We start from the raw sequence: 23,019 nt of genomic DNA on the forward strand, positions 1-23,019 counted from the left end.
CCCCTTCTTCCCACCTCTAGATAGCTCTTACTCATGCTTGCAATTCAATCCTTCAATCATCCAACTCCCTCATCACTTCACATTCACTCTTCACTCCTTTATACTTCTCTCTGATCCTTTGTGGTATTCCCACACTTGATCCCTTCTTCATCATTTATACTTCCCACTACTTGTGGTATCCCCACACTTAGTCTCTTCTACACCCTTATCTTCAACAAGGCTGAACCCTCCTTCTACCAATCCATCCATCTCAGAGAGCAGTTGGTATCCCCAGCTGGGTCCCTCTCACAAGGTGACAAGGATGCAGTTTGCAACCAAAAAGGAGCGGTGTGCTGAGACCTGCAGGAATCACACCACTGTTGGGGCGCTTTTGGTTGTAAGTGTTACAGCGCCCGCAGGAAGACTGGACTATTGCACAGCGCAAACTCAACCCTAAACAAGAGGAGGAGCTTGTGAAGTACATAATAAGTCTTACAGAACGTCACCTACCTCCTACAAGGCAAATGATTGCAAACTTTGCCTCTGAGATTGCTCATAACACCATCTCTGACAGCTAGGTTACATGCTTTCTTGAGCATCAACACAACCAACTCATCTCTAAGTGGACTGACCCCATGACTGCAGAATGTCATGAGGCTGAGTCCTACGCTAAGTACAAGGAGTACTTTGACATCATCATGTTGAGGTCGTGTCTTAAGCAAAGCTTGTAGGCACTAGTTGGGTTGGTTCTCAGGGATAAGTGTAGCGTGAAGGAACAAGGGGTTGATCACTTAAGCAAAGCTCAGAGTGATTGGGGTTAGATGTCTAGTCAAAGACCATGGCATCTGGGTGCAATGAGTAGTATAGAGTAGACTATCTAGCTTGAGTGCAGGTGAGATTCCAATAACAAAGTTGATTGACAAGGTTGAACACAAACCATAAGGGTTGTGTTCCTACATGATATATACTTGAATGAGTGTACAGAGTCCTTGTCACAAAGATGTTACGAGTAGGCCCTTTAGGACTCGCTGGGAGTCTAAATCAATTACTACGTACGGTATCTAAGTAGGTACAAGACGTTGTGTACCGAACAGAACTCTACCAGCAATAGTCTATATACTTACATGTGGGTTCGTTTGGTTACCAGTTAATAATTGGAACTGAGTTGGATAGGTATCGGGGTTGCAAGTCCCAGAGCGGGGCTTGCAGAATTCTCATACTCCTGCTTCAGGGGTTGCAGGCCCGCTCCGGAGGTGACCGGAGGTTGTACGTCTGCTTCGGAGGCACATAAGGACGCTGGGGATTTGGTGCGTACGGTCAGGGACAGTACGGAGCGGATCCGGATATTGTCAGGGGATCTGGAGAGGATACCGTGACAGTCCTACAGTATCTTACTGTCTTATGAGACGTCCCAAAGTCCCATGGGATATGTGAGACTACAAGGGAATCCCATGGCTTGCTTGCTTCCGTCCCATAGGACACTAGACTACTTGTATTGTCCTAGTGTACTCACATGGCCATGGGGTAGCTTGTACAATGGGCGCAGCCTCTCCGACAGCCGTTCTCCCTACGTTCAATAACCGCTGTCCCCAGGTCCAATAGTTCCTTCTCTTCTGCATGTGTTTGTAACAGTCATGTTCAAGCCAATGTCAACAAACTACTCACAAGAGCTTACTCAACACCTTCACAATGCTAAAGGTCTGCTCCCTGTCAAGAAAGGTGACCCCTTCTGCCTCTTCTGGGCTGCCTAGTCTACTTACAGTACTCTATCTTGTATTAAAATCTTAGACAAATCTATCGACCTTAATTTTATAGTTTTGAAGTAGAAAAACTAGAATAGCTATATTTAAAAAAAATATTTATATGTAAAAGTTATAGTTCCAGTCATCTACTATGACTTTAGTATTAGAGTTTTTTTAATATCTCGTCTATCTAAAGAGCTGGACTATCTTAAAGAGTACTAGAAATAGGCTATTTTGGTGAGGATTTCGGCGCGTTACGCGCACGGACACGATAGCGCAAAATTCGACTGCATGCTTCGCTGGCGATGCATCCCAAATCCACACACCGCATCTCCGCCGCTCTGCATGTACCCGCTCTTCTCGGCTCACTAATGATGCAACTTCTCGAGGCTGGTGCGGCTAACGGGTTCGTTCCCATGCCTGCTGACGTTGCACCAGTCGCAGGCCACCACATACGCACCATTGTCCTGCATGCATAGGAGGCCCGATGTCAACCTCAAGCACGGACAGCACATACCCATCGATCTGCTTCTCTCCTCTTCGAATCAGTCATAATGCCGTCCGCATCCTCTCCCAGCCTCTTCAATTCGAGCAGAGCACTCTGAAGCTCCTTTGTTGGCGTCTTCGTGGCTTGTTGTAAGAGGCATGAAGTGACTACCCCGGCAAAGCATGCCCCACACACTTGCGAGGCTGGTGATGCTGTTCTCAGACGCCGAATATGCTTCGACTGGGGCGCATAGATTACTCGGCTTGGACTACGCTGCCAGCTCACTCTCCCTGCAACTGTCCCCATTGGACGGTCATGCGTATCCAACTCAGATCATTTCAATGCACGGCTCACGAAACCTTACCATGCATCATCTCTTATATAGCCCCTAATGCGCGTATCCGCTGGCCATCTACATGTTCTCCCGTCAGTGTGCCACGCAAGCAGTCCTATAGCCTCACAGTCGTGACGATTGCCACCAAGTTTGTGCAGAGCAGACATAACGACTCCAGGATCACGGCGCTCGGGGTTCCCCACACCCAGACACAGGGGCCATCCCAATTGCCACTATGGCAAAGAAGAAGAGCAAGAAGAACACCCAGAAGCAGGTCGAAGTCACATCCCCACCAGGAAGCCCCAAGCCGGCGCCAACACCAGCTGTCGAGGAGCCCGTTCCTGAAGTTACCGAGACTCTACAGCTAGCATCAGAGACACCTGCTGTCGAATCGACACCAGATGAACAACTAGATTCAACGACAGAAGTTCTGGAGGCGAAGACCGACGAAGCGGTAGAGGGACCCACATCCGAACCAGCCACTCAGGAAACAACTGATCTCGAGGTTCCATCTGAAGAGCAGAAGCTGGCCGAATCAAGCTCACCAAAAGATGAAGCAGCCACAGAGCCAATCACAGAACCGGTTACAGAAACAGAAGCTCCTTCTGCGATGGACGCCGTCAACGACTCAAGTGCTACAAATGAGCCGGAAGAGGTGGTAACGGAGCTTACAACAGAGCTAGTCGAGCAACCTGAAGAGGTAGCAATTGAGCCCTCAGAGCCAGTTGAAGAGGTCACGGCCGCAGTAGAGCCGGAGGCAATTACTGAGCTTGTAGCCGAAGGTGAAACCGAGGCCATCAGTGCGCCAGTCGACGAACTTCCAGTCCCAGCGCCGGAGCCACAAGCAGAAGCAGAGCAAAGCTTAGCAGCCGAACAGCAAGATGCTGAAGCGCCGGAGACTACGCAAGATAATGAAGCCAATGGCCACGTGGAACCCGCAGTAGCAGCATCATCTGAGCCGCTGCCAGTGGTGGAAGAGCCGCTACCAGTAGTGGAAGAGTCACTGGAAGAGCCACAACCAACAGGAGAACAGACCGAAGAAGTCCCTATCGAGACTGCACAAGAAGTGCCCACGGAGACAGTCGTGGCTGAGCCTCAAGAACCCGTTGCAGAGGATGAATGGGCTGCCTTGCCGAAAAAGGGCAAGAAGAACAGGAAAGACAAGAAGAAGCAAGCCGTTGCTTCTGATACTGGGAACGATGCTATTGAACCACTTTCGGTTCCGGAACCTACCAAGGTTGAGCCTGTAGCTGAGCAACCTGCTGAAGAGCAGAAAGGTAAGCTTAATGCAATGCATTGCGCTCTTGACTACCAGATCGGACTAACATCTCAACAGATGAACCCACTGTAGCACCCCAGGAATTGGTACTAGAAGCACCGGAGGCTGATCAGCTACCGATCGCAGAAGACAGGGCAATACCCGAACCAGCGGCCGAGCCAGAATCGATCGTCCAGGAGCCTGTCGCCGAGTCTCAGGCAGCGGCTGAGCCAGCGGTTGAGCCAGCGGTTGCTGAGACCGCACGAGCGCCTGCGCCTCGTCCCGAACCAGAGTCAGAGCCTCCTGCAGCTCCCGCAGCTGCAGCAGACCCCGGGCTTTCTAACGCCGAATATGACACCTGTCAACCAATCCCTGCTGCATCAAAGCAGCCTCCGCAATCGCCTCATTCCGTGGTCACAGCAATGACGAAGTCCAGAGCTCCGGAGGCCCCACGACTGCGTGAAGCCCCAGCCCCTCCGAAAGCTGCTCGTCAAGTCGTCGACGATAGACCACCAGCCCCCAGCCCACCTGTGGAGAGAGCGCGCACGCGACATGTGCCTGCTTTCGACGATGATGACGATTCCGATTCGGCCCTTGTCCAACATCGACGAGAAAATCGAGGCGGTGAGGCTTTGGTTTCCTCACGTGACAGTAGTGGGTCCCGATACCCACAACACGCAGCGCCAGCGCATCATCCCCGTGCTAGCGGCTTCGCCTCGCGCGTGCCAGTCGAGCACTATCCAAATCCTCCACCGCCTCCTCCAGGGTATCATCCAAGGTATGGATACCAGCCAGGTGCCCCACCATACTACCCAAACCAACATAGCTATGGCATGAGTCAGCCGGCATATTCAAATCCCAATCCCTACGGCCCCTCTTCTCACAACTCTTCCTCCCCATATCAAGAAACCTGGAACCAGTACCCACCAGGGTATCCCCCCAATGGCAGTTCACACCAACATCATGACACCTCGGGATCTAGAGACTATGGCATGGGCATGCCTGCTATAGAGAACGGTTCTCCATTTGACGGTGAAACAGCTGACATATTCTCTCGTATATCCCAGGCCATTCCTGACCTGCACGCCTCGCTTGCAAGACAGAAGGAAGTACATGGTCAGCTCTCGCAGAAGCTCAGAGCTAAAGACGAAGAGATATATGATCTGAAAGAGAGAATCATCAGCATCGAGAACAAGCATTCAGCTGAGGCCAAGGAGCAAGTAAAAGAGCTTCGGGAACAGATCGCTGAGACTCATAAACACAAGAGAGAGGCAGAAGATACCAAGCTTGCGTGGGAAGCATCAACGAAGTCTTGGGAGATCAAGGTCAAAGAGTTGGAGGCCATGTATGCGGCCGAGAAAGCGCAGACAAGGAAGGAGTTCGATGAGTGGAAAGCGGCTGCGACCACAAGGCATGATGCTGAGAAGATAGCGCTTGCCATTCAGTATGACAAGAAGCTGAAGGAAGCAGATCTGCTTGCCGAAACAAGGAGGCAGGAAGAGGTGGACACTCTTGCTGCTGAGAAGGAGGAGCTGAGAGCCGAGCACGAGCGACAGCAGTACGAGCGTGAAGCCAGCTTCAACAATGAGCGCGATGAGCTTGAGATAAAGCTCAGCGCTGCTCAGAGGGACCACGAAGAGGCCCGGGAGAACTGGCTAGCTGAGCGCGAGAACCTCATTAGAAGTCACCAGGAGCACAGCGACAGTCTTCAAAGTGGCTGGAGCGAAGAGCGCGAGGCCCTGGATGCTAAGTACCAGCAGGCCAAGGGAGAGTCTGACAGGGCTTGGGCCGAGCTTCACAGTGATGCGAACAGAAGAGCTGATGAGTTGGCCCGTGAAAGGGACGACCTGCTCAGAAAGTACAACGAGCTGAAGGCAGAGAGCCAGAAAGAGAAGGAGATCATCAAGAGCGTCGCTAGCAACCTCGAGTCCGAGAAGGCTAGGTTGGAGAAGATGATGGAATGCTATGGAGACATTGCAGAGATCAAAAGCAAGGGCGACACATACTAGTAAGTACATTTGGACTGTTCAAATTTGATTTGGAGGATCTCGTGGGGTTGAGGAGGGCCAAATGTCTTGGGTCATTTGCGCCTGCCCACCAGCAAGCGCACGTGGCATCCAAGGCAGGCAGCCTGGACTGTATCTCGACCGTAGAGCTAGACAGTTATCCTCGTGTTCTGTAATGCAATTGTTTCGTCACACCTGATCCCCTGCCTCTGCTCTGTACTTTTTCGGACATTCGCTGACCATTCCATCAGCTTGGTGTCGTTCTCGCAGCTGCAAAAGCAGATCATCGACCTTGCCGCCACCCACTTCAAACACCTCCCCGTACGCCCACCTCACGAGGATCTGGCTCAGGTGCCGCACAACCTTCCATCCTTCTTGGGCGACACTCCAGCCTCCAGGTACGTACAGTACACTCTTCAATTTGAGTCATCACTGACATGAGACCTCCAGACAAGTTCGTGCTGCATACATCGCACACACAGTCTCAAAGCTGATCACATATCGTGTCTTCGGACCCTTCCTGTTCAGCCTGGGCCGCCGTTATGATAAGGCTGATTCCTTATTCCTGTCTATGAGCAACCACATCCGCGATAAGAGTACCAGGAAAGAGGCTATCTGGCGTCAACAGACACTCCTGGCTGCATTCACGAGCAGCGGAGCAAAGCAACGTATCAATACTGCTGCTGGCACAGTCGTCGAAGAGATCGTGAACGCGATCAAGCACTTCGCTGATCCCAGGGAAGAAGAAGGTATCAAAATCGCTGTCAAGAGAATTGTCAAACTCGCTGCTGAGACGTGGCGTTTTGCCCGTCTTGAGCGCGAGATGATCACGGCTACCATGCCAGCTCTTTATGATGAAGAGCATCAGTTCACTGGTGCCGAGTACTGGCATGCTTACGAGAGCACTCACAAGCCTGATGGCACTTTGATAGGTTCCCTAGTCGATACCACACACCCGTCCGACGCGCAGCCGACACTACTGTTGAGGCTATTTCCTGTCATTTACCGCGAAGCGAAACATGAGAATTTCCACGCGAACGGCGAGAAGAACGATGAAGGTTGCATCTACCACCACGGTATGGCTCTGTACGACGACGCAGAGCCAGTAGTCACAAGGGCGGAGGAGCTCAAATCAGCCGGTTTGCCATCCTTCACCACTGCTTCTCCGACGAATGCTGAACTTGGGAAGTTTCCGCCGCCTATGGTTCCTCCACCCAGAAACCCTCTCCCACCCACACCGGCTATGTCTGAGAAGACAACATCGATACGAACCAAATCACCACCACCATCTCCACTTGAGGGATCTGATAAATCACCTAGAAGACGAAGGACACCACCTCCGCCTCCCTCGTCGATCGCTGCTCTCAATGAGCCTACACCTAGGCCTGTGCGTGCATACCAACGTCCTCCACCCGGACCTATCGATTTTGCGACCCCGCGCAACATCATTGGTATGCCGCCTCCCGTCGAGAGCATATTTACTCAGGCTCCCTCGAAGGTCTCGAAGGCTCCGCCCGATTCGGTGTTCGTGGAGACAGGACGCTTGCTTGCAGAGACTGCGCCTATCCCTGAATCAATGGAAGAGTTGCCTGAACCCACACCACAAGATAGCGAGACGTTGCCTGTGTTCTTAGAACATGAACCTCCAACGCCACCACACTCTCGTTCCAGTACACCGCCGCGTCCTGCCTCTCCGCTGTTCGAGGCCTTCGATGAGATCGAGTCGCTGCAATCACATCGCATTCAGCCGTCACTAAGGCGCCGCCGCTCCACGCGTACCCGCAACACCGAAGATGAGCTTCCAGATATCATACCCCGCCCAGAAACCCTGCGGCGGACTAGTGGCTATGCATTGAGCAATCGAACCCTGAAGAGCGAGCGCAGCGAGCGAACCGAGCGATCTGGGAAATCTGAGCGCACCGAACGCACTGAGAAACCAGACCTGAAGACCCGCTATATGTGCGAGAGCCGGAGCGCTGGAGTCAAAGCATTGTACCCAAACAGCCCGATGTCGATGCAGAACGGCAAAGCCTTCAAGGATGCCATGCAAGCCAAGAGAAGCTCAAAGGACTCGATGCGTGCCGATAGCCACCAGAAGTGGCTGAAGGAGCAGCGAAAGCAAAGTCCTGAGAAGCATGGAAGGTCCGAAAAATCCGAACGGTTTGAGAAACCTGAGCGATCTGAACGACCGGAGAGATCTGAGAGAAGCTCGAGAGAGCTACGACGTGAGAAGAGTATGAAGAGTATCGCTGAGACTATCCCTGACAACGGGACTTGGGATACCAACTCTACGCTCTCCAGTCTGGAGACAAACACACAGTTTTCTGTCAACGAGCGTTAGCTCTTGGATCGAGTCCAAACTGTTGTCTTGCCTTGGGCAAGATTTTTTCCATTTTGATCTGTCATTTGTTTTGATTCAGCAGCGTTCGTTTTTCCTTTGAGTCCTTATCTGTTTAATGAAGCATATCCGCGGATGCATTGAGAGCATTGGTGGAGTCAATCTACGAGCTTGAGCATGTATACGGCCGAACACAGCATAGCACGATATGATGAAGTTAGCGAGCATTGTCACGACTGTTGTCGCATGACCTAGTGAGATTGCAGGATCTTGATTTCTCTGGCGTTTTGGGGATTTCTCTTCGACCTGTACATTATAACAATTAAACAATTTGCGCGTTTCCGCCGTTCGTTCACACATACCACCGGCCGTTGAACCACTTGTGAGCGATGTGATTTGCTTGCCAAAGCTGAAGTAGTTTGTGATTGCACAACTATAACCTTGCTGGCTTGTCAAAAGCGAACAACCCTTTCCCTTTCGTCTTCTTATCTTGCCAAACCCACCCGGACTTTCCCACAATTTCTCCTGCCCCCTCCGCCATCTGCCCCAGCGTACTCTCATCCCCATGATTCGCAAGAAACCGCTTATTATCGCTCTTCAGCCGTCCAACAACATGACCGCGCAACGGACTCCCATCACGATTGAACTCAACAGTATACGTCTGCATCATATCAGTAAGACTCCCAATGACCACTTCCAAGCCAGCACAACATACCTCAACAACACACTTCCCCTGCGCCTCCTTTGCCAGCTCCGGCACCTCGATATCATGTAAAACCTCCGGCAGCGCGTCCTCCACCTGATACTTCCTCCCTCTCGGCTCCGTTCCAAGAACAATGACGTACTGATAACTCAACACGCCCCCGTTACATAACACTAGCCCTTTCTTTCCTTTGCCGGAACGTAGTTGCCGAGTCATCTCTGTCAGCGCGTGCATGCTATAGTTGTTCCCTGCACCGCCGAAACTCGTCAGCCCTCCGAGCAGCGTGAGCGGTTTCGGGCCCCCAACTATTGGGAGGGAGAGCGCGGTGGCGGCGAGTTTGGGGACGATGGGGAAGCAGGAGTATATGTCAATGAAATCGAGCTCGGACGCAGAAGTCTTGGAGACATCTAGGGCAGTGGAGAGAGATCGTTCTATCGAGGGGGAACTGTGGAAATTTGGTCGGTGCCAGAATTCGGATGAGTCGGAGGTGCCGGCGCCGCCGAGGGGGTAGATCCAAGATGACTGCGGGATGGAGAGGTGTTTGGCGTGGGAGACGGAGGTTAGGATGATGGCGGAGGCGAGGTTGACGGTGTTGAATGCATTCATGAGGAGGGGATCTGAGGGCCATTAGTCTCAGAGTAGGGATGTGGGAACGGGAGAGGTACATGGGTAGCATATCATCCTGTTTTTCTCACTCACTGTACCGATTGTCTTTTCGTCATTGCTTTTGCCTTGACTCCAGGCGAACTCTTGGGTGGAAGCGACTTTGCTGAACTCAGCGTACAGCTTTGCACTCTCTTCGTTATTGGCTTTCAGACTTTGGCCTCGGTGTGCGCGAAATGCGTTTTCATACAAGGGGTAAACATGAATGGGCGCACCGATCTTGTGGATGGCGCCGAGGTCTGTAGGGGAGTGAGTTGAGAGACGCTGCCAGAGAGTTGAGATCGTACTGTTTCCTAGGTCTCGGCCGGTGGGCGTGAAGACGGAATCCACAGCCGAGGAAGGCGTTGTCCACCCTGGTGGAGGGAGCTTTTTAGCTGCCGCACACGCAGATACTGGGTTCGTTAGCAGCTGTTGTAGGAGTTCTAGGTGCTATGACGACGCACGTGATGCTAGAGCTTCACCACCCGTAATGACCGCGACTTTGCACTCTCCTTTCGCGATTCGTTTCGCAGCTTCGTCGAAGAGCTTTCCTGGCTGATTGCCGCCGTGCTCGGAATACCTCTTCCACTTGACACTGTCCTGGACGCCTAGCTTTTCAGACAATAAGCCAGGCAGGTCGGGGTATGGCCATGTCCATGTCTTCACGACATCTATGCTGTCTATTTCGGACTTCAGATCCGATGTAGAGCTTGACGAAGCATCTTTGAGGGCGATGCCGATGGCTTCGAGCATAAGCGTTGCCGGCTCTTTCACGTTGTTGATGTTGCGGTTCTTAACGTCGCCCACACCGATGACTACTGGTACTTCCGCCATTGTTGCCAAGTGTTCGGTATTGCAGGCTGAACGTGGAACTAAAACGGAGCGGAGCTCAAGTTGAGTTGAAGACTACATGTTGGTCAAGTTGTCATTGTAGTTGGAGAGTCGTGAGGAGCGAGGTTGATTTGCCGAGGTACGATTGGATTGATAAGATTAGATCTACTTTAACCTTCAATGTTCGACAACCACCTCTTCTTCTCTACGTGCCGCTTTCATCGCGAGCGCACCTCTGACCGTTGTTACTGAAATAGTCGCAGTAGGAAGGGTATTGTGCTTGATGTTACCCACCGATGCTTGAGTCAGCACGCTCAGGCTCTCAAACTACCGTTTCACGCTGATCGTTTCATCGGCTCCCCACGCTCGACGACAATTTTCACCAAAAGACCAAACCTCCCATCAGAGCAGAGTATACTGCATCCAACAGAGAGCCAACAGATGAAGAACCGGTGTCAAGGCGTTTCCCTTGCGAAGATCCCAAATTCCATTCTTAGAAGCTTTGTACCGACTGCAGCATGATGTCGCACGAGCGATCGATGACCATCTCGAAGAGTGACCTTCGGACCTCCGAAAGATAATAACGGTGAGATCGGGGATGCGACAATGGCTTCCTATTCTTAGGTGACAGTGCGCGCATGTTTCGTTTCTCGAGCCTTTTCTTACTCTCACATTTCTCTTCCTACTAAGCAGCCATCTATATCTTCGTCGCAATTCTAGTACTTCTGTCGCCATTATTTACAACTTTCCACGTCAAGAGGCAGCTTTAGTCAACGGTTCCTCACAATGCCTTCGATAGACATACCACCCGTCTCCAAAATCCCTTCCACGAAGCCGGACACAAGACCCCTACCAAGGATACTCTGCCTACACGGCGGCGGCGTCAATGCAACCATCTTCGAGGCGCAATCACGATCACTCATTCGGCACTTGCAGCATTCCTTCCGCCTCGTATGGGCAGATGCGCCCTTCTTCTGCGACCCGCATTCCGACGTCATTGACGTGTACGGTTCATATGCGCCTTTTCGCCGCTGGCTAAGATGGCTACCAGAGCACGCCGAGATCGATGCCGAGAGCTGTATTGAGGAGATTGGGTACGCTATACGGACTGTGATGGAAAACGATGACAGCGAAGGCGCTACAGGCGAATGGGTAGGCTTGATGGGCTTCAGTCAGGGTGCGAAGTTGTCTGCGAGTATATTGCTTGAGCAGCAGGCAAGAGAGGCAAAGGCGAGAAGAGAACGGCGAAGCGTCGATATTGGTTTCACGGGGATTCCAAACCTACACTGGAGATTTGGAATATTGCTTGCAGGGAGAGCGCCGCTCAGCAATCTCAACCCAGAGGTTTTGACGAGTCCGGCATTGGTGGGCGCAGGCGACTTATCCGAAGGGTTTCAGTTCTGCAAAGAGGTGGACGAGGACACAATACTGAGGATGCCAACACTGCATGTGCATGGCATGGCTGATGCAGGATTACACCTGCACAGAAAACTATTGCACGAATACTGTTCGCAGGACTCCACAACGCTGGTAGAGTGGGAAGGTGCGCATCGAATACCTTTGAAGAGCAAAGATGTTGATAGAGTTGTGGGCGCAATATACGATATCGCAGAAAGGACCAGAGTCAAGGTGACAAGGACGGTATAGATACCCATACACAAATGCATGAACCGATCTTTATTGCTCGTATCGACTTTTGGGTTGCACCTTCTCATCACCAGCTCATCTAACCACACTCCGCGGAGCATCCAACGCTAGTGCCATCATCGACTTTTGGGCTTTGCACCTCAATCAAAGCACAGGACATGCCACACCTCTGACCGGCATACCGAAAAGAAGAGTCTCGTGAGGTATGGCGACCAATCGTCACTGATTCCAGGACACAGATTCTGATGCGTATTCTTGAGGTCAAAAGTCATGACGTATGGGCAGATGTCACGCACACTGTGGAGGCTGTACGCGCAGGAGACATACTGATGACTTGTGACGCAATGGTCAAGACTTCTGTCTGATATGCTTGAAGACAAGGAGTTTCAACTTCTCGATAGTAATCCCAACTGAAGTCTAATCTCTACGAATTTATACACCACCATCTTCAAAGTATAACAACTACCGCAGTCAAAATGTCCAGCCAGCCAGGATCCCACACTGCCGACGCCGATATTCCAAATAAGGCTCAGCAGGAGGCGCCCCAGGGAAAGAAGGAGAACATGGCAGATGTATGTTACAGTAGATCCATTGTCTGAGCTCATCTAATGTCACAAACAGGCGAGAGCTCCTGGTCACATTGCCGGCGTTGAGGGGAAAAGCGTAAGCTCATACACTGATAGAATGCATCCCTACATGCTCTGCTGATACAATCCCAGACGGACAACACCGCTGCCGACCCCAATCCTGAGGCCGCCAGGAGCCACGCCAAAGATGGAGGTCAGGCCTCCATTGTGCCGCAGAAGATCCAAGAGGAGCTACCTGAGAGCATCGAACGTGCTGTACCGAATGCCATTCATGACACCGGTAGCAAGTAGGGGTCTGCGCTGGGAGTAGAACTGATCTCATACGATAGCAACAGGAAACAAGAAACCGTAAATACTTCAACAGCATGTTTTCTTCGTTGGATTAACGCAATGTCCACTCGTCTTATCTCTTCGTACTACCACCCTTGACAGACACAAGCTAGTGGGTTGCGAAAAGCCCAACAATATTGAACTCTACATACCCAAGCGTAACAACAAACCTCTACCACCGGCTTCCAGTTATCTTCAACGACTCATGGACTCCCTTCGTACTTGTCTCGGGACAGTAGGAGCACGTGATCTCCGATAGACTGGGTATCAAAGTGCTACCGAACTCAGAGATATGAGTATTTCGGGATACGTTCCGCACGGTTCCATGTTGGAGGAAGAAACTCTTGACGTATGGAAAGGAACATCACAAAGCCAGTACTGCTCCGCAGACGCTCTTTTCTTCCTGTGGCGTAACTGGAACGATTGCCTGCCTTTCACACCTAGTATACCAGTACCAAAGTATCACCAATCAAGCTCGGCTAGCTCGCCTTGCAGCTAGGTTTCGAGAATTCCAATCAGAAGAGCTGCAGTGAGAAGCTTCTCTTGCTTCGTAAAGAAATGCCCAGGACATTCCTGGCTCCCTCCTCCATAGGGTAGCCAAGCGCCTTTTCAGCCTTTAAGCGAGAACTTGGCATCACCTTGATCATGCAATACTCCACCTGAGGCATATGGTACTAGACATAGATCAGCCAAAAAATTGAGAGAGGTTGTGGATTGTCAGGTGTTCCAGTATATGTTGCGGTATCAATCGGTCCGTACGAGGCCTGCAAGCTGCTACTCAGACTATTTCGGACTAGCATGTTTCAGGACAGGTATATATTGTCTTCACTTAGCTATATAGCAACTCAGCGCAGTATTCCATCGTATTCTACAAGCGGCCCACGCCACCACAGTATTGAACTTTGCTTCATCGTGGTACATTGAATGACTCATGATTGCGACGATTTCGCCTTGTCGGATGGACCAGTCTCCAACTGGCACATCGGCATTTCTTGGACTGCGCAAGACAATGTTGGCCACATATAGACGTAATGTCTCGGCGTACACTGACTGGAGGAACGGTATCGACCAAAGGATGTCAATGTCATGGACGACGAAATCCTTGTCCATACTGGGAAGTCTTGTTTGTTTGATTTTTGCCAGAAAGCGCTTCTCAGTCGTAGCGTCACGCATGACAATTTCATCCAGAAGGCAGCACGCGTAGCCTTCGAGTTGGCGCCCCATAGAAGCGCGAGGTCCTCCGATGCTCGAGCATCCGCTCCCATGACCTCCATTTTTGCGAAAGCTGAATGCCGTTTCTTGATTATGCCAGAGCCGAAGAAGTCATTGAAGTATTTCTTGGCTAGCTCATGAGCTGTATCTGGATCTAGGTGCCGTCGCTCGTCCAAATCTCGCTGCCATTTCCAGAACGTCTCGAGACATACATCTCTTACTTTGTATTGCTTCGGGTAGATAAATCGCGGCAATCCTTTGGCGACCTCGGGGATGCCTTCCTCAAAGTTCCAAAAACGGTCGCACATATTAGGGCCGATGTCGAAAAGTTGCTTGCCAAACATGGCAGTAACAGAAGAATGGAATATGTTGACCTTGATGAAGTCATACAGACTTTCATACGCTTCGCTCCCGTCAACACAGCTAGCGTTTCTCAGTCTCGTCTCCATGCTCAGTGCAAACAGTCTAGCAAGGGATTTCAAGTTTTTGCCCGTCATAAACTGGACGATGAACGTATGCATGAGATAGTCAATGCGATGCTCCGGCTTGACGTTGGTGCCTGAAAGCGGAGTCCGCGAGAGTCCTGTATTATCCACTGCAAAGAACTTCTGAAATTCCTGGGACATGCCGGATGTGGAGCTCGCGAACTTTCGACATGGTCTGTTGGTGAGCTCGGGGGGACGGGGGAAAAGCGAGTTGATATGATCAGGCTCGGTCAGGTCTCCTTCTAAAAGCCTTCGGCCACTCAGCCTCTTGGGAGGTATCGTTATGCCAATGCGTTGGAGCAACCAGGCTGGTGGCATCTATCGAGAGGAAATCGGTAACATCGCATTCAAGGAAGTATCGGAGCCTCTCTACCTGCCTTCCAGGATCCCAATAACGGTTTTCGATGGGTTTGCCGAATCTATCAATACCGGCAAGAAGCGTATGGACTAGAAGGTATTCTTCATAATGTTTTCGATGTCTGATGATAATGTCTTGAAGGGTTTGCGGAGCGACTGTGTCCCATATGCTCACTGGTGGATAAAAAACGTTGTTGTCGCAGTCATGCACTATCTCCACTACGATACCACGCACGGGGATGGTGTTATTATTTTGACAAATCGAGCAGCTCAGATGATGTGACTTCTGAACATAGGGCAGCATGTCGCAACTTGTCTTCCGTTTTTCGTCCCACAAACAGATGGAATCCTCGCCTACGGCATTCTCTTGATGCCAATCGGGTACCCAAGTCGTCCAGTTCACAGGGATCTGTGGGCCGTGCTGTACCAGCGAGAGTAGAAACAGTTGTTCATGCTCAAGTAAGAGCTTGCTTGCTGTTAGAGCATACACCTCGGCACTTGTCAAAGCGAAACTGGGTTCGACGAAAGAAGAGCCTCGGGTTCTGATCACTTGTTCTCAGTCCAAGTATACCGAAAACCTTATCTCTTGGATCCGTGGCTTTGAGCCTTCGAGTTTGCTGTAATAAGTGCAAGAAACTTACAATCCTAAGCCCCAGTCGACAGTGGTAGGTTCTGCTGAAAATGGATGTTGCCTATGTCGATAAGACTGCGCAGTCCAGGCATCAAGTTGGTCTTCTCGAGATATCTTCTGTCGAGCTCCATGGCTGCGTGCGTGACAAGACTGAGGTTGATGCTCGCAAAACCCCCAGAACATTTCTACACGTCTTGCGAGCGCTACCTCCTGAACGATTTACAGCTGGTTGAACTAGGGACAGCGGAACAAAGCCTCCAAAGAGGTAAGATAACACATTCCTTTGACAATCACGCAAGGCCCAGCCACTACTTGCCCTTGCCAACGGTAATGCACCGTTGCATATTTTCTTAGGCCGGGCATTAACTCTGACGAACCACCGCTGCCGTTGTTGTCGATCAGAACATTCATTTCAGCTCGAACTAGGTCTGATGAATCGTGAGCGAGCCATACAAGAACTCGTACCGCCTGTGTGTAAATCTGTCGCATGATTTTTTGCTAAAAGAATGATCGTGGGAAGCGTGGAATTCGTGAAGAAAATATAAATTCGTATCTGGCATATGACGACTACCTGTTACCAGCTTCAAGCTGGCTGGGTGTGGGCTGTGTGGTGCTGTTTTGTTGCGCCTCGTTACGACTACGACCAAACCAGTTCGAGAACGCAGGACCCTGTCCCTGTGTCCTGTTCGCTCGGAGCCTTGACATCCACCCCGAGTTCTCGGTAGTCTCCGGTTGCTGCGTCGCAGCCCCAGTTGCAGAACGGGTCTGTCGACTGGGTCGGCTCAGACGGCCGAAGCGGTCAGCCCGTTGGACATGTTGAGTCGCTGGGTTGCCAATGATGACCACACGAGAGCGGAACAGACTATTGCGAGAACTGGTCCATATTGCCTGAGGTGATGAGGGCGATCGCATACCCATTCCTGGGTGACGACCTGCACCTGCCTGATCAGCGGCCTCACCTTCTGGACGAGGCTTGGGGACGTAGTAGTCGGCCTTGCAAAGAGGACAGCAGGCGCGACGACTTGTCAGCCATGGGTCGACGCAGCTAGCGTGGAAAGCGTGGCCGCAAGTGAGTCCTCGTACATCGTCATCGTCCTCGAGCGTATCCAAGCAGATGGCGCAGGTATCCCCGGGCTCGGCCAACATCTCAGGGGCAGTAGCGGTGCGGATAGGGTCGTCCTCATCATCAGACTCGTCATCGTCTTCACGGCGAATGTGTGCTGGGTCTGTATCTTTCCCTGTCGTGTCAACGGTCTCGGTCCTTGACATCGGTGACTTCTCATCCTCAGGCTTAATCGAAGCTGTGGCAGTCTCCTTCGCCTCGGCTGGTGACATGCTAGCTCTGGGCGATGCTGCTGGGTTTTGGATGTCGTCACGGGCCATGGACAGTGCGGTGCCAGGCCTAGGACTTGCGGCACCTTCCCTGGCGGGGATGACACCCTCGACGTCCTTCATGCTGGCGGCTCTGCTTTGTGGTGCTGTTGCAATGCCACCGTTCGCTGGCAGACCTTTGGTCTCTCGACTCGACTTCCATTGCTTGTATTTCATCAATGGGAACTGCTCGTTGACCTCGTCCATGGTCATCAGCTTCTTCTCCCTTCTTCTCCTGTGCGGCCGCGGCATGGTTGTCATATCGATCGGTTCTCCATTCTCGCCAGCAGCAGCGGCCGCGCGGCGACGGTTGTACCTAAAACAGTACTTCACACCGACGATAATCCTGCGAGAAGTGTCAGTCGGACCAATCTTCACATGTGACGCTGGCACTGTGTTTACCATAGGTTTGTGAAGACAACGCCAAACCCCAGAGCAACAAAAAACAGCAGCGGCGAGCTTGTTGGACCACCGCCGGTGTTACTTCCATTGTTTGAAGTATTGACTGGGCTGTTTGCGGTAGCGCTGGGGAGCGCCGAAGTAACTGTGGTCGACATTGTGGAGTGTCGTGGATTTACGGGTTCATATGGTTATATAAAGCTATCGTTCTGACACAGGAAGGGCAAGTCCTGTGAAAGGGCCGTTGGGCTTAAGGTTCGAGCGGAAAGCCGGATACGGACGGCGAGGCTCGGTCGACACGAAATCAACAACAGGAACGCGAAAGGCTGGAACAAGACAATGCTTTCGAAGAACTGGAGTGTTGCAGCCACAGTGATATAGTCGACTTTTAGGTAGAGCCCTAGATTCGCCCAACTGGTGGGACGGGAGACGGTGGTGATGACGGCAACGACTCCGAGTGCTGCGTAGTGGCGACGAGCTGACTAAAAGGCTGCGGCTGCGACTGCGACTGCGATTGGCCGTTGCATATGAGTTGGCACAATAGCGTTGCTTGCCATGCGCTCTCGACGGTTTGCAGGCGCTGTTTGTTGGTTACGTCGAGTGCGACGGTGAGGTGAATGCCGAAACTGGGTTGGGGAAGGTGCGGCAGGGCACAGGATAAAGGACACAGCCGTAGCGCGCTCGCTAGATGCGGCCAAGCAAGATGACCGGAACCTAATGAAGCCTTGCCCGGATCAGCGACTCTCGACAATTGCCGCTTCACGGATGATAGCGCCGATGGCCTGTTATTTGAGATGCTCAAGTTGCGCAGATACGGATATCTGTCAAGCTGAAAGATCACCATGAAATCAGGTGTTTGGAACTGTTGACGTTGCACTGCTTAAACCCTCGCCAGATCTCGACTTTGGTTGTGGTACGTCTGATTGATTGACTGGTTTAACGTCCTATCTGAGTCTAAGACTATGGAAGACGAGAGAGGCAGAAGCTCCTCTGGTAATGCAAAGATTTAGTTACATAGGGTTGAGTTCAATGAAAGGTACAAGAGGTGGTGAGGGCTCAGGCCCAAAGCGGTTGTGGTACGTCGTTCAGGGTTCGAAACAAGCAACATTAATCTCAGGTCAGCGCATACAGAATCCTCGGTCGCAGAAGAAGCACCGGTGCTGTTACAAAACTTCATATACGGCTCGTACGCCCTGGGTTGCTCGTACGCTCCGGGTTATCTCTGGCACTCAAAGCGGCAGCACCTCGGATACCAGAAAAAGCTGCACCAAACCAGCCAAAAGTCGAGGAACACCAACAAGGTTGCCCTCTTTGCCACGACACCACGCAACAACGACTTGAGATTAATCCTTAGAAGAACACAGAATTGTAGAATAAGATATCCTCTACAATCCTATATTTTTAGATTGTTTATATTGTGTGGTGTTGTGCGATTATCTCAGTTGGCTGAAGCACGCTTTTCGTGAGTGTGGCTTATTTTGTCACCCGAGTAGGCAGGTAGGCTTGCACAAAGACGTCAGCACAGGTTCAACCCTTGCTCAAGTGCAAACCTCACCCCATGCACCTAACCGTTTAGAGCTTGGTTCGTGACTTTATCCTGCCTTGGGCATCACTTGAAGCAGGTCAAATGTTTCCTGCTGCAGCACGATTTTTCGCCCTCTCCAGAGATCTTCGGTGTGCACTTGCTCCGGCTTGCGACGTCTCCGGGGTGCATTTGGTCTTGATCAAATTCGTGTGCTTGACGGTAAGAACCCCGCGCTGTTGTTCAACACACTAGACAACCAACGTCATCAATCTAGACCTGTCCTCCCATCAGCCCTGCTGCAGTCATTGTGCACCGCCCCAGCCATGGCAGAAGCAGCCGAGGATAGAAATCCAATCGTGTTTTTCGATGTCACCTTAGGAGGTACGTGCCGCTTTCTCCAGATGGTGGTGTGAGCACCCCTCACCCCGCGCCATCCTCCACTATACGTCTCTCTTAGTTCTAGTTCTAGACTCGTAGTCACCGTTGTCGGCATCTAGTTCCAGCGTTTCCGATGAATCACTGACACAAGCTGGCAGGGGAGAAGTTGGGGAGGATCCAGATGGAATTGTACAAAAACATTGTGCCAAAGACAGCTGAGAACTTCCGTCAATTCTGCACTGGAGAGACCAAGAACAACCGCGGTCAGCCACAGGGCTACAAGGGCTGCAAGTTCCACCGTGTGGTAAGTACAACGTTCGTTCGGAAGCTGTTTCAATCACATTGCCTTTTTGGTGCCCTCTAGTCTTAAGCATAGATCTTCACACTGACTCTTACATAGATCAAGAACTTCATGATCCAGGGAGGTGATTTCATCAACGGCAATGGCACCGGTTCCAGGACGATCTACGGCACTGAGAAGTTTGCTGATGAGAACTTCACATTGAAACATGACAAGCCCGGACTGCTGTCAATGGCCAACAGTGGACCGAATGTGAGTTTCCGAGTAGCATAACAGATGCGATGCTGACAAGGTACAGACAAATGGCTGCCAGTTCTTCATCATCACTGCAAAACACGGAACGCCTCACCTGGATGGTAAGCATGTCGTCTTTGGCAATGTCATCGAAGGCATGGACGTTGTCACAAAGATCGAGAACACAAGAACAGTCGCAAATCCGGAAGGAAGGCCAGTGCAGGACATCGTGATCTCGCAGTGCGGCGAGATGTAAGTGCACAGATTCGAGAGCAGACTGTCAACGACATATGGAGTACTCGCATCTCTCTTTCCTGGGTCTTATCCGAGAGTTCTGCGGGCGAGACAAGGTAACATGGTAGTAAAGGTTGCTGCCTTGCCACAAATCCCACTCCTGGGACAGCCCGGTCCCAAAGTGGGCTTGAAGTTTCAACTGCGGCATCAAAAGTATTTTGGGGTAACTAACTCCTCTCATGCCACAGGCCGGAGAGGAAGGGTGCCGGTGTTGGAGGAAAACTCGTGCTGAGAAATACCTGGATGCTACTTCTAAATAGGACCTTGATCTCTGTGGCAAGATATGTGAAGTTGCAAAACCAATGTAGTAACCAGTGTACACAAACTCAAACTTCTATAAACCTAACATCTGCTCCATCTAGTTCATCCCTGAAGTAAATGCTTTACATGTGTGACCTATCAGAGGTGAGTTGTGGACCGAAGCCTTTTGAGGGTACCCACAGAAAAGTTGAACGCCCAGGCGCCAGTCCCCGCTATCCGTTCAATGTCGCGTGTGAAGGGTTCACCATCCCACCGCACTTTCACGAACGCCTGCCAAGCGGCCGTAATTTTTACCTTTTCTCATTGTTTTTCCAATGTAACGACTTCGCAAACGGTTCTTAGCCCAACATGGTTTCTCTCGCTGCCACCCGCAGACCCGCAAACAACTTCATGGCTCCAACCGTCAGCAGCAGCCTGAAACGCAAGCAACGCGACGCCTCCTCCGACGCAGAGAACGATACCCTCGCCCAGGCAAAGCGCCGCCGTGTCACCTTCGATCCCAATGTCGACGTGCAGATAGTAATGGATGTGGAGAAGAGTATGGAGCTGGTGGCAGAAGAAGTACGGCGGGCAATCGAAAAGCATGCAATAGGCGAGAAGGGCGAATACGACCAGCTACGGAGTCTGTTCTCAGAGTCTCCGACAGCGCCTGGCACAGTGCATTCTGCACTTCTTCAGAAATACGTCATCGCGCTTACAGATATGGTGCCGCTGCTGGACCACACCTGTAAAGGGCTTGTGCATGCAATAATCGATTGCAGCTGGATTGCCCGCAATGAGAACTTTGTGCGCACATATCGCAGCCTGCTACGGTCGCTGCTCTCAGTGCATCCTGCATACATGTCGACAGTCCTGCAAATGCTCGTTTCAATGTTCCTCAAACCGCCTTCCACCGCCGCACGACAACAAGACGATCCTGCCATTCAGCCGTCGCGCCTTACACAACGAACACACGAATGCCTCAGGTCTATCCTGCGACAAAGCCCCATGGCGAGCACCTACCTCTCACCGATCATCGGTGGCACATTCCCCTACCCCGATGACACAGCGAAGGTGCATACACGGTACATCAAGAACATACTGCAGGTTTCAGAATACTGCACAGAGTTGAAGGGAGAGATCTTGTCACTTGTGACCGACAAGATCGTCAAGATTGATGTTCAGATCCAAGTAGATATGGACGACCTGGAGGACGACGAGGAAGAGCTCGTAGGGCGAGCGATCAACGACGCAGAAGAGGAGGACATGAGCGACAACGAGTCTGTCTCAAGCGAAGAGAGCCTAGAGCCCGAGGACCGCCGAAAACGACAAATCCAAGAAAACGTCAACAAGCTCGACGCAGTAATGGACCTCCTCTTCTCGCACTACGACTCCGTCTTCGCCAAAAACGACCTCTTCGACAGCGACGAGCTCTTTGAATCCCTCCTCTCCCAATTCGCCGCTACCATCCTCCCCACCTACCGCTCGCGCCACGTCCAATTCCTGCTCTTCCACTTCAGCCAGACCTCCGCCGACCTCACCGAACGCTTCGCAGGCTGCTGTTCACACCTCGCCTTCGACCAGCTACGCCCCCACATCCTCCGTGTCGCCGCTGCCGCATACCTCGCCTCCTTCATCGCGCGCGGCGCCCACGTCTCCGGCGCCGTCGTCCGCGACGTCTTCGACCTTCTATGCCACCACCTGGAACGCCTGCGTATACAACAAGAGCCCGGCTGCAAAGGGCCCGATCTGCGGCGGTACGGCACATATTACGCCATCTCGCAGGCGCTGCTGTACACATTCTGTTTCCGGTGGCGCGACCTGATCGTCACTCCTGACGGGCACACACCCACAGACGAAGACATCATCTACCACGAAGGCGATTTCACGTGGTACAATTCCGTCCAAGATATCATCCGGCGCAACATATTCTCTGCCTTAAACCCTTTGAGGATCTGTGCGCCGAGCATTGTCGGCCAGTTTGCGCGCATGGCGCACCACCTGCGCTTTTTGTACGTGTACCCACTCATCGAGACGAACAAACGAGTCAGACTGGCGAGGAGTATGGCGGGCGGGTACTTGGGTGGCATTGGGGGCAGGGAAACGGCGCTGAGTCAGAAGAGGGGCGATGACATGTTTTTGCTGGACGCGTATTTTCCGTTCGATCCGTATGTGCTGCCGAGGAGTAAGCGGTGGATTGAGCATGATTATGTGCAGTGGAAACCGGTGCCGGGGATGCCGGTGGAGAGGGACGAGGAGGAGTCTGACGAAGAGGAAGAAGATGATGATGACGAGGAGTCGGATTCCGAGGCAGAGCCTGATGTCGTAGGGGACACACCTGAAGACCTCGATGACCAGAGTACGGAAGCAAGCTTGTGATTGCATGATTGATCATCTACACGGCGTTTAAGGGTACGAAACTGGGCACTTTAAGGGTATGGAACTGGGCACCATCTTGCATAGCTCGGCGCTGGTTGGGCAACGATCTGATACGATTCATGTTCCTGCGCTACAGGGGAAGAGACGGACTGCGGTCCGCAGCATATTCTCTGAATGTCACAAAAAGTCGATACATATCATGCATTACTGTCATTGCAAGTAATCGTGTCATACCTATCATCTACAAATCCTGATCATAACGCCGAAGCGTCCCAACCCAAGTCCCAAGTCCGGAACCAAACACATTCCCACGTCAACGCCAATACGCC

General features: G+C 51.8%; 8 protein-coding genes across 8 annotated transcripts; 5 read left to right on the forward strand and 3 right to left on the reverse strand.

The window, feature by feature from the left end:
• The first annotated feature begins 4,185 nt into the window (after positions 1 to 4,185).
• BU25DRAFT_410556 (uncharacterized protein) lies at positions 4,186 to 5,982 on the forward strand. The gene has a single exon (XM_033706322.1). It carries the CDS (start codon positions 4,223 to 4,225, stop codon positions 5,807 to 5,809), a length of 1,587 nt encoding a protein of 528 aa, XP_033562112.1. The 5' UTR covers positions 4,186 to 4,222; the 3' UTR covers positions 5,810 to 5,982.
• A 73-nt stretch (positions 5,983 to 6,055) lies between these two features.
• BU25DRAFT_296018 (uncharacterized protein) lies at positions 6,056 to 8,114 on the forward strand (the record flags this gene model as incomplete). Its single annotated transcript, XM_033701905.1, has 2 exons — positions 6,056 to 6,204; positions 6,257 to 8,114. Coding segments are annotated over 2 exons (2,007 nt in total), but the record flags the coding sequence as incomplete, so codon positions are not given.
• A 463-nt stretch (positions 8,115 to 8,577) lies between these two features.
• On the reverse strand, positions 8,578 to 10,411 carry BU25DRAFT_491064 (uncharacterized protein; the record flags this gene model as incomplete). The annotated part of the gene is made up of 5 exons (XM_033711534.1): positions 9,954 to 10,411; positions 9,798 to 9,902; positions 9,513 to 9,749; positions 8,860 to 9,464; positions 8,578 to 8,805 (listed from the first exon to the last, which is right to left on the reverse strand). The coding sequence occupies exons 1-5, from the start codon at positions 10,321 to 10,323 to the stop codon at positions 8,578 to 8,580; spliced, it is 1,545 nt and encodes a 514-aa protein (XP_033562114.1). The 5' UTR covers positions 10,324 to 10,411.
• A 695-nt stretch (positions 10,412 to 11,106) lies between these two features.
• Positions 11,107 to 12,845, forward strand: BU25DRAFT_421428 (uncharacterized protein; the record flags this gene model as incomplete). Its single annotated transcript, XM_033708087.1, has 4 exons — positions 11,107 to 11,863; positions 12,439 to 12,539; positions 12,589 to 12,630; positions 12,687 to 12,845. The coding sequence occupies 4 exons, from the start codon at positions 11,107 to 11,109 to the stop codon at positions 12,843 to 12,845; spliced, it is 1,059 nt and encodes a 352-aa protein (XP_033562115.1).
• An 846-nt stretch (positions 12,846 to 13,691) lies between these two features.
• BU25DRAFT_448372 (uncharacterized protein) lies at positions 13,692 to 14,722 on the reverse strand (the record flags this gene model as incomplete). The annotated part of the gene is made up of 2 exons (XM_033709599.1): positions 13,692 to 13,934; positions 13,997 to 14,722. The coding sequence occupies 2 exons, from the start codon at positions 14,720 to 14,722 to the stop codon at positions 13,710 to 13,712; spliced, it is 951 nt and encodes a 316-aa protein (XP_033562116.1). The 3' UTR covers positions 13,692 to 13,709.
• Positions 14,723 to 16,030: 1,308 nt separating this feature from the next.
• BU25DRAFT_46529 (uncharacterized protein) lies at positions 16,031 to 17,542 on the reverse strand. Its single transcript, XM_033710648.1, has one exon. The coding sequence runs from the start codon at positions 17,343 to 17,345 to the stop codon at positions 16,137 to 16,139; it is 1,209 nt and encodes a 402-aa protein (XP_033562117.1). The 5' UTR covers positions 17,346 to 17,542; the 3' UTR covers positions 16,031 to 16,136.
• A 1,855-nt stretch (positions 17,543 to 19,397) lies between these two features.
• On the forward strand, positions 19,398 to 20,423 carry BU25DRAFT_410562 (peptidyl-prolyl cis-trans isomerase H). The gene is made up of 3 exons (XM_033706323.1): positions 19,398 to 19,546; positions 19,643 to 19,795; positions 19,842 to 20,423. The coding sequence occupies exons 1-3, from the start codon at positions 19,424 to 19,426 to the stop codon at positions 20,031 to 20,033; spliced, it is 468 nt and encodes a 155-aa protein (XP_033562118.1). The 5' UTR covers positions 19,398 to 19,423; the 3' UTR covers positions 20,034 to 20,423.
• A 299-nt stretch (positions 20,424 to 20,722) lies between these two features.
• Positions 20,723 to 22,690, forward strand: BU25DRAFT_340790 (RNA polymerase I-specific transcription initiation factor RRN3; the record flags this gene model as incomplete). Its single annotated transcript, XM_033702827.1, has 1 exon — positions 20,723 to 22,690. One exon carries the CDS (start codon positions 20,723 to 20,725, stop codon positions 22,688 to 22,690), a length of 1,968 nt encoding a protein of 655 aa, XP_033562119.1.
• Positions 22,691 to 23,019: the final 329 nt, after the last annotated feature.

The sequence above is a fragment of the Macroventuria anomochaeta genome (genome assembly GCF_010093625.1).
Source record: "Macroventuria anomochaeta strain CBS 525.71 unplaced genomic scaffold BU25scaffold_15, whole genome shotgun sequence".
Classification (NCBI taxonomy): Eukaryota; Fungi; Ascomycota; class Dothideomycetes; order Pleosporales; family Didymellaceae; genus Macroventuria; species Macroventuria anomochaeta.

What these genes read in the sequence shown, in the direction of transcription:
- BU25DRAFT_46529 (XM_033710648.1), bottom strand. Translation starts at nt 17,345, where the DNA reads ATGGTAAACACAGTGCCAGCGTCACATGTGAAGATTGGTCCGACTGAC.
- BU25DRAFT_410556 (XM_033706322.1), top strand. Translation starts at nt 4,223, where the DNA reads ATGACGAAGTCCAGAGCTCCGGAGGCCCCACGACTGCGTGAAGCCCCA.
- BU25DRAFT_410562 (XM_033706323.1), top strand. Translation starts at nt 19,424, where the DNA reads ATGGAATTGTACAAAAACATTGTGCCAAAGACAGCTGAGAACTTCCGT. An exon ending in GCTGCAAGTTCCACCGTGTG is followed by an intron (nt 19,547 to 19,642) that starts GTAAGTACAACG and finishes ACTCTTACATAG; the next exon opens with ATCAAGAACTTCATGATCCA. An exon ending in TGGCCAACAGTGGACCGAAT is followed by an intron (nt 19,796 to 19,841) that starts GTGAGTTTCCGA and finishes GACAAGGTACAG; the next exon opens with ACAAATGGCTGCCAGTTCTT.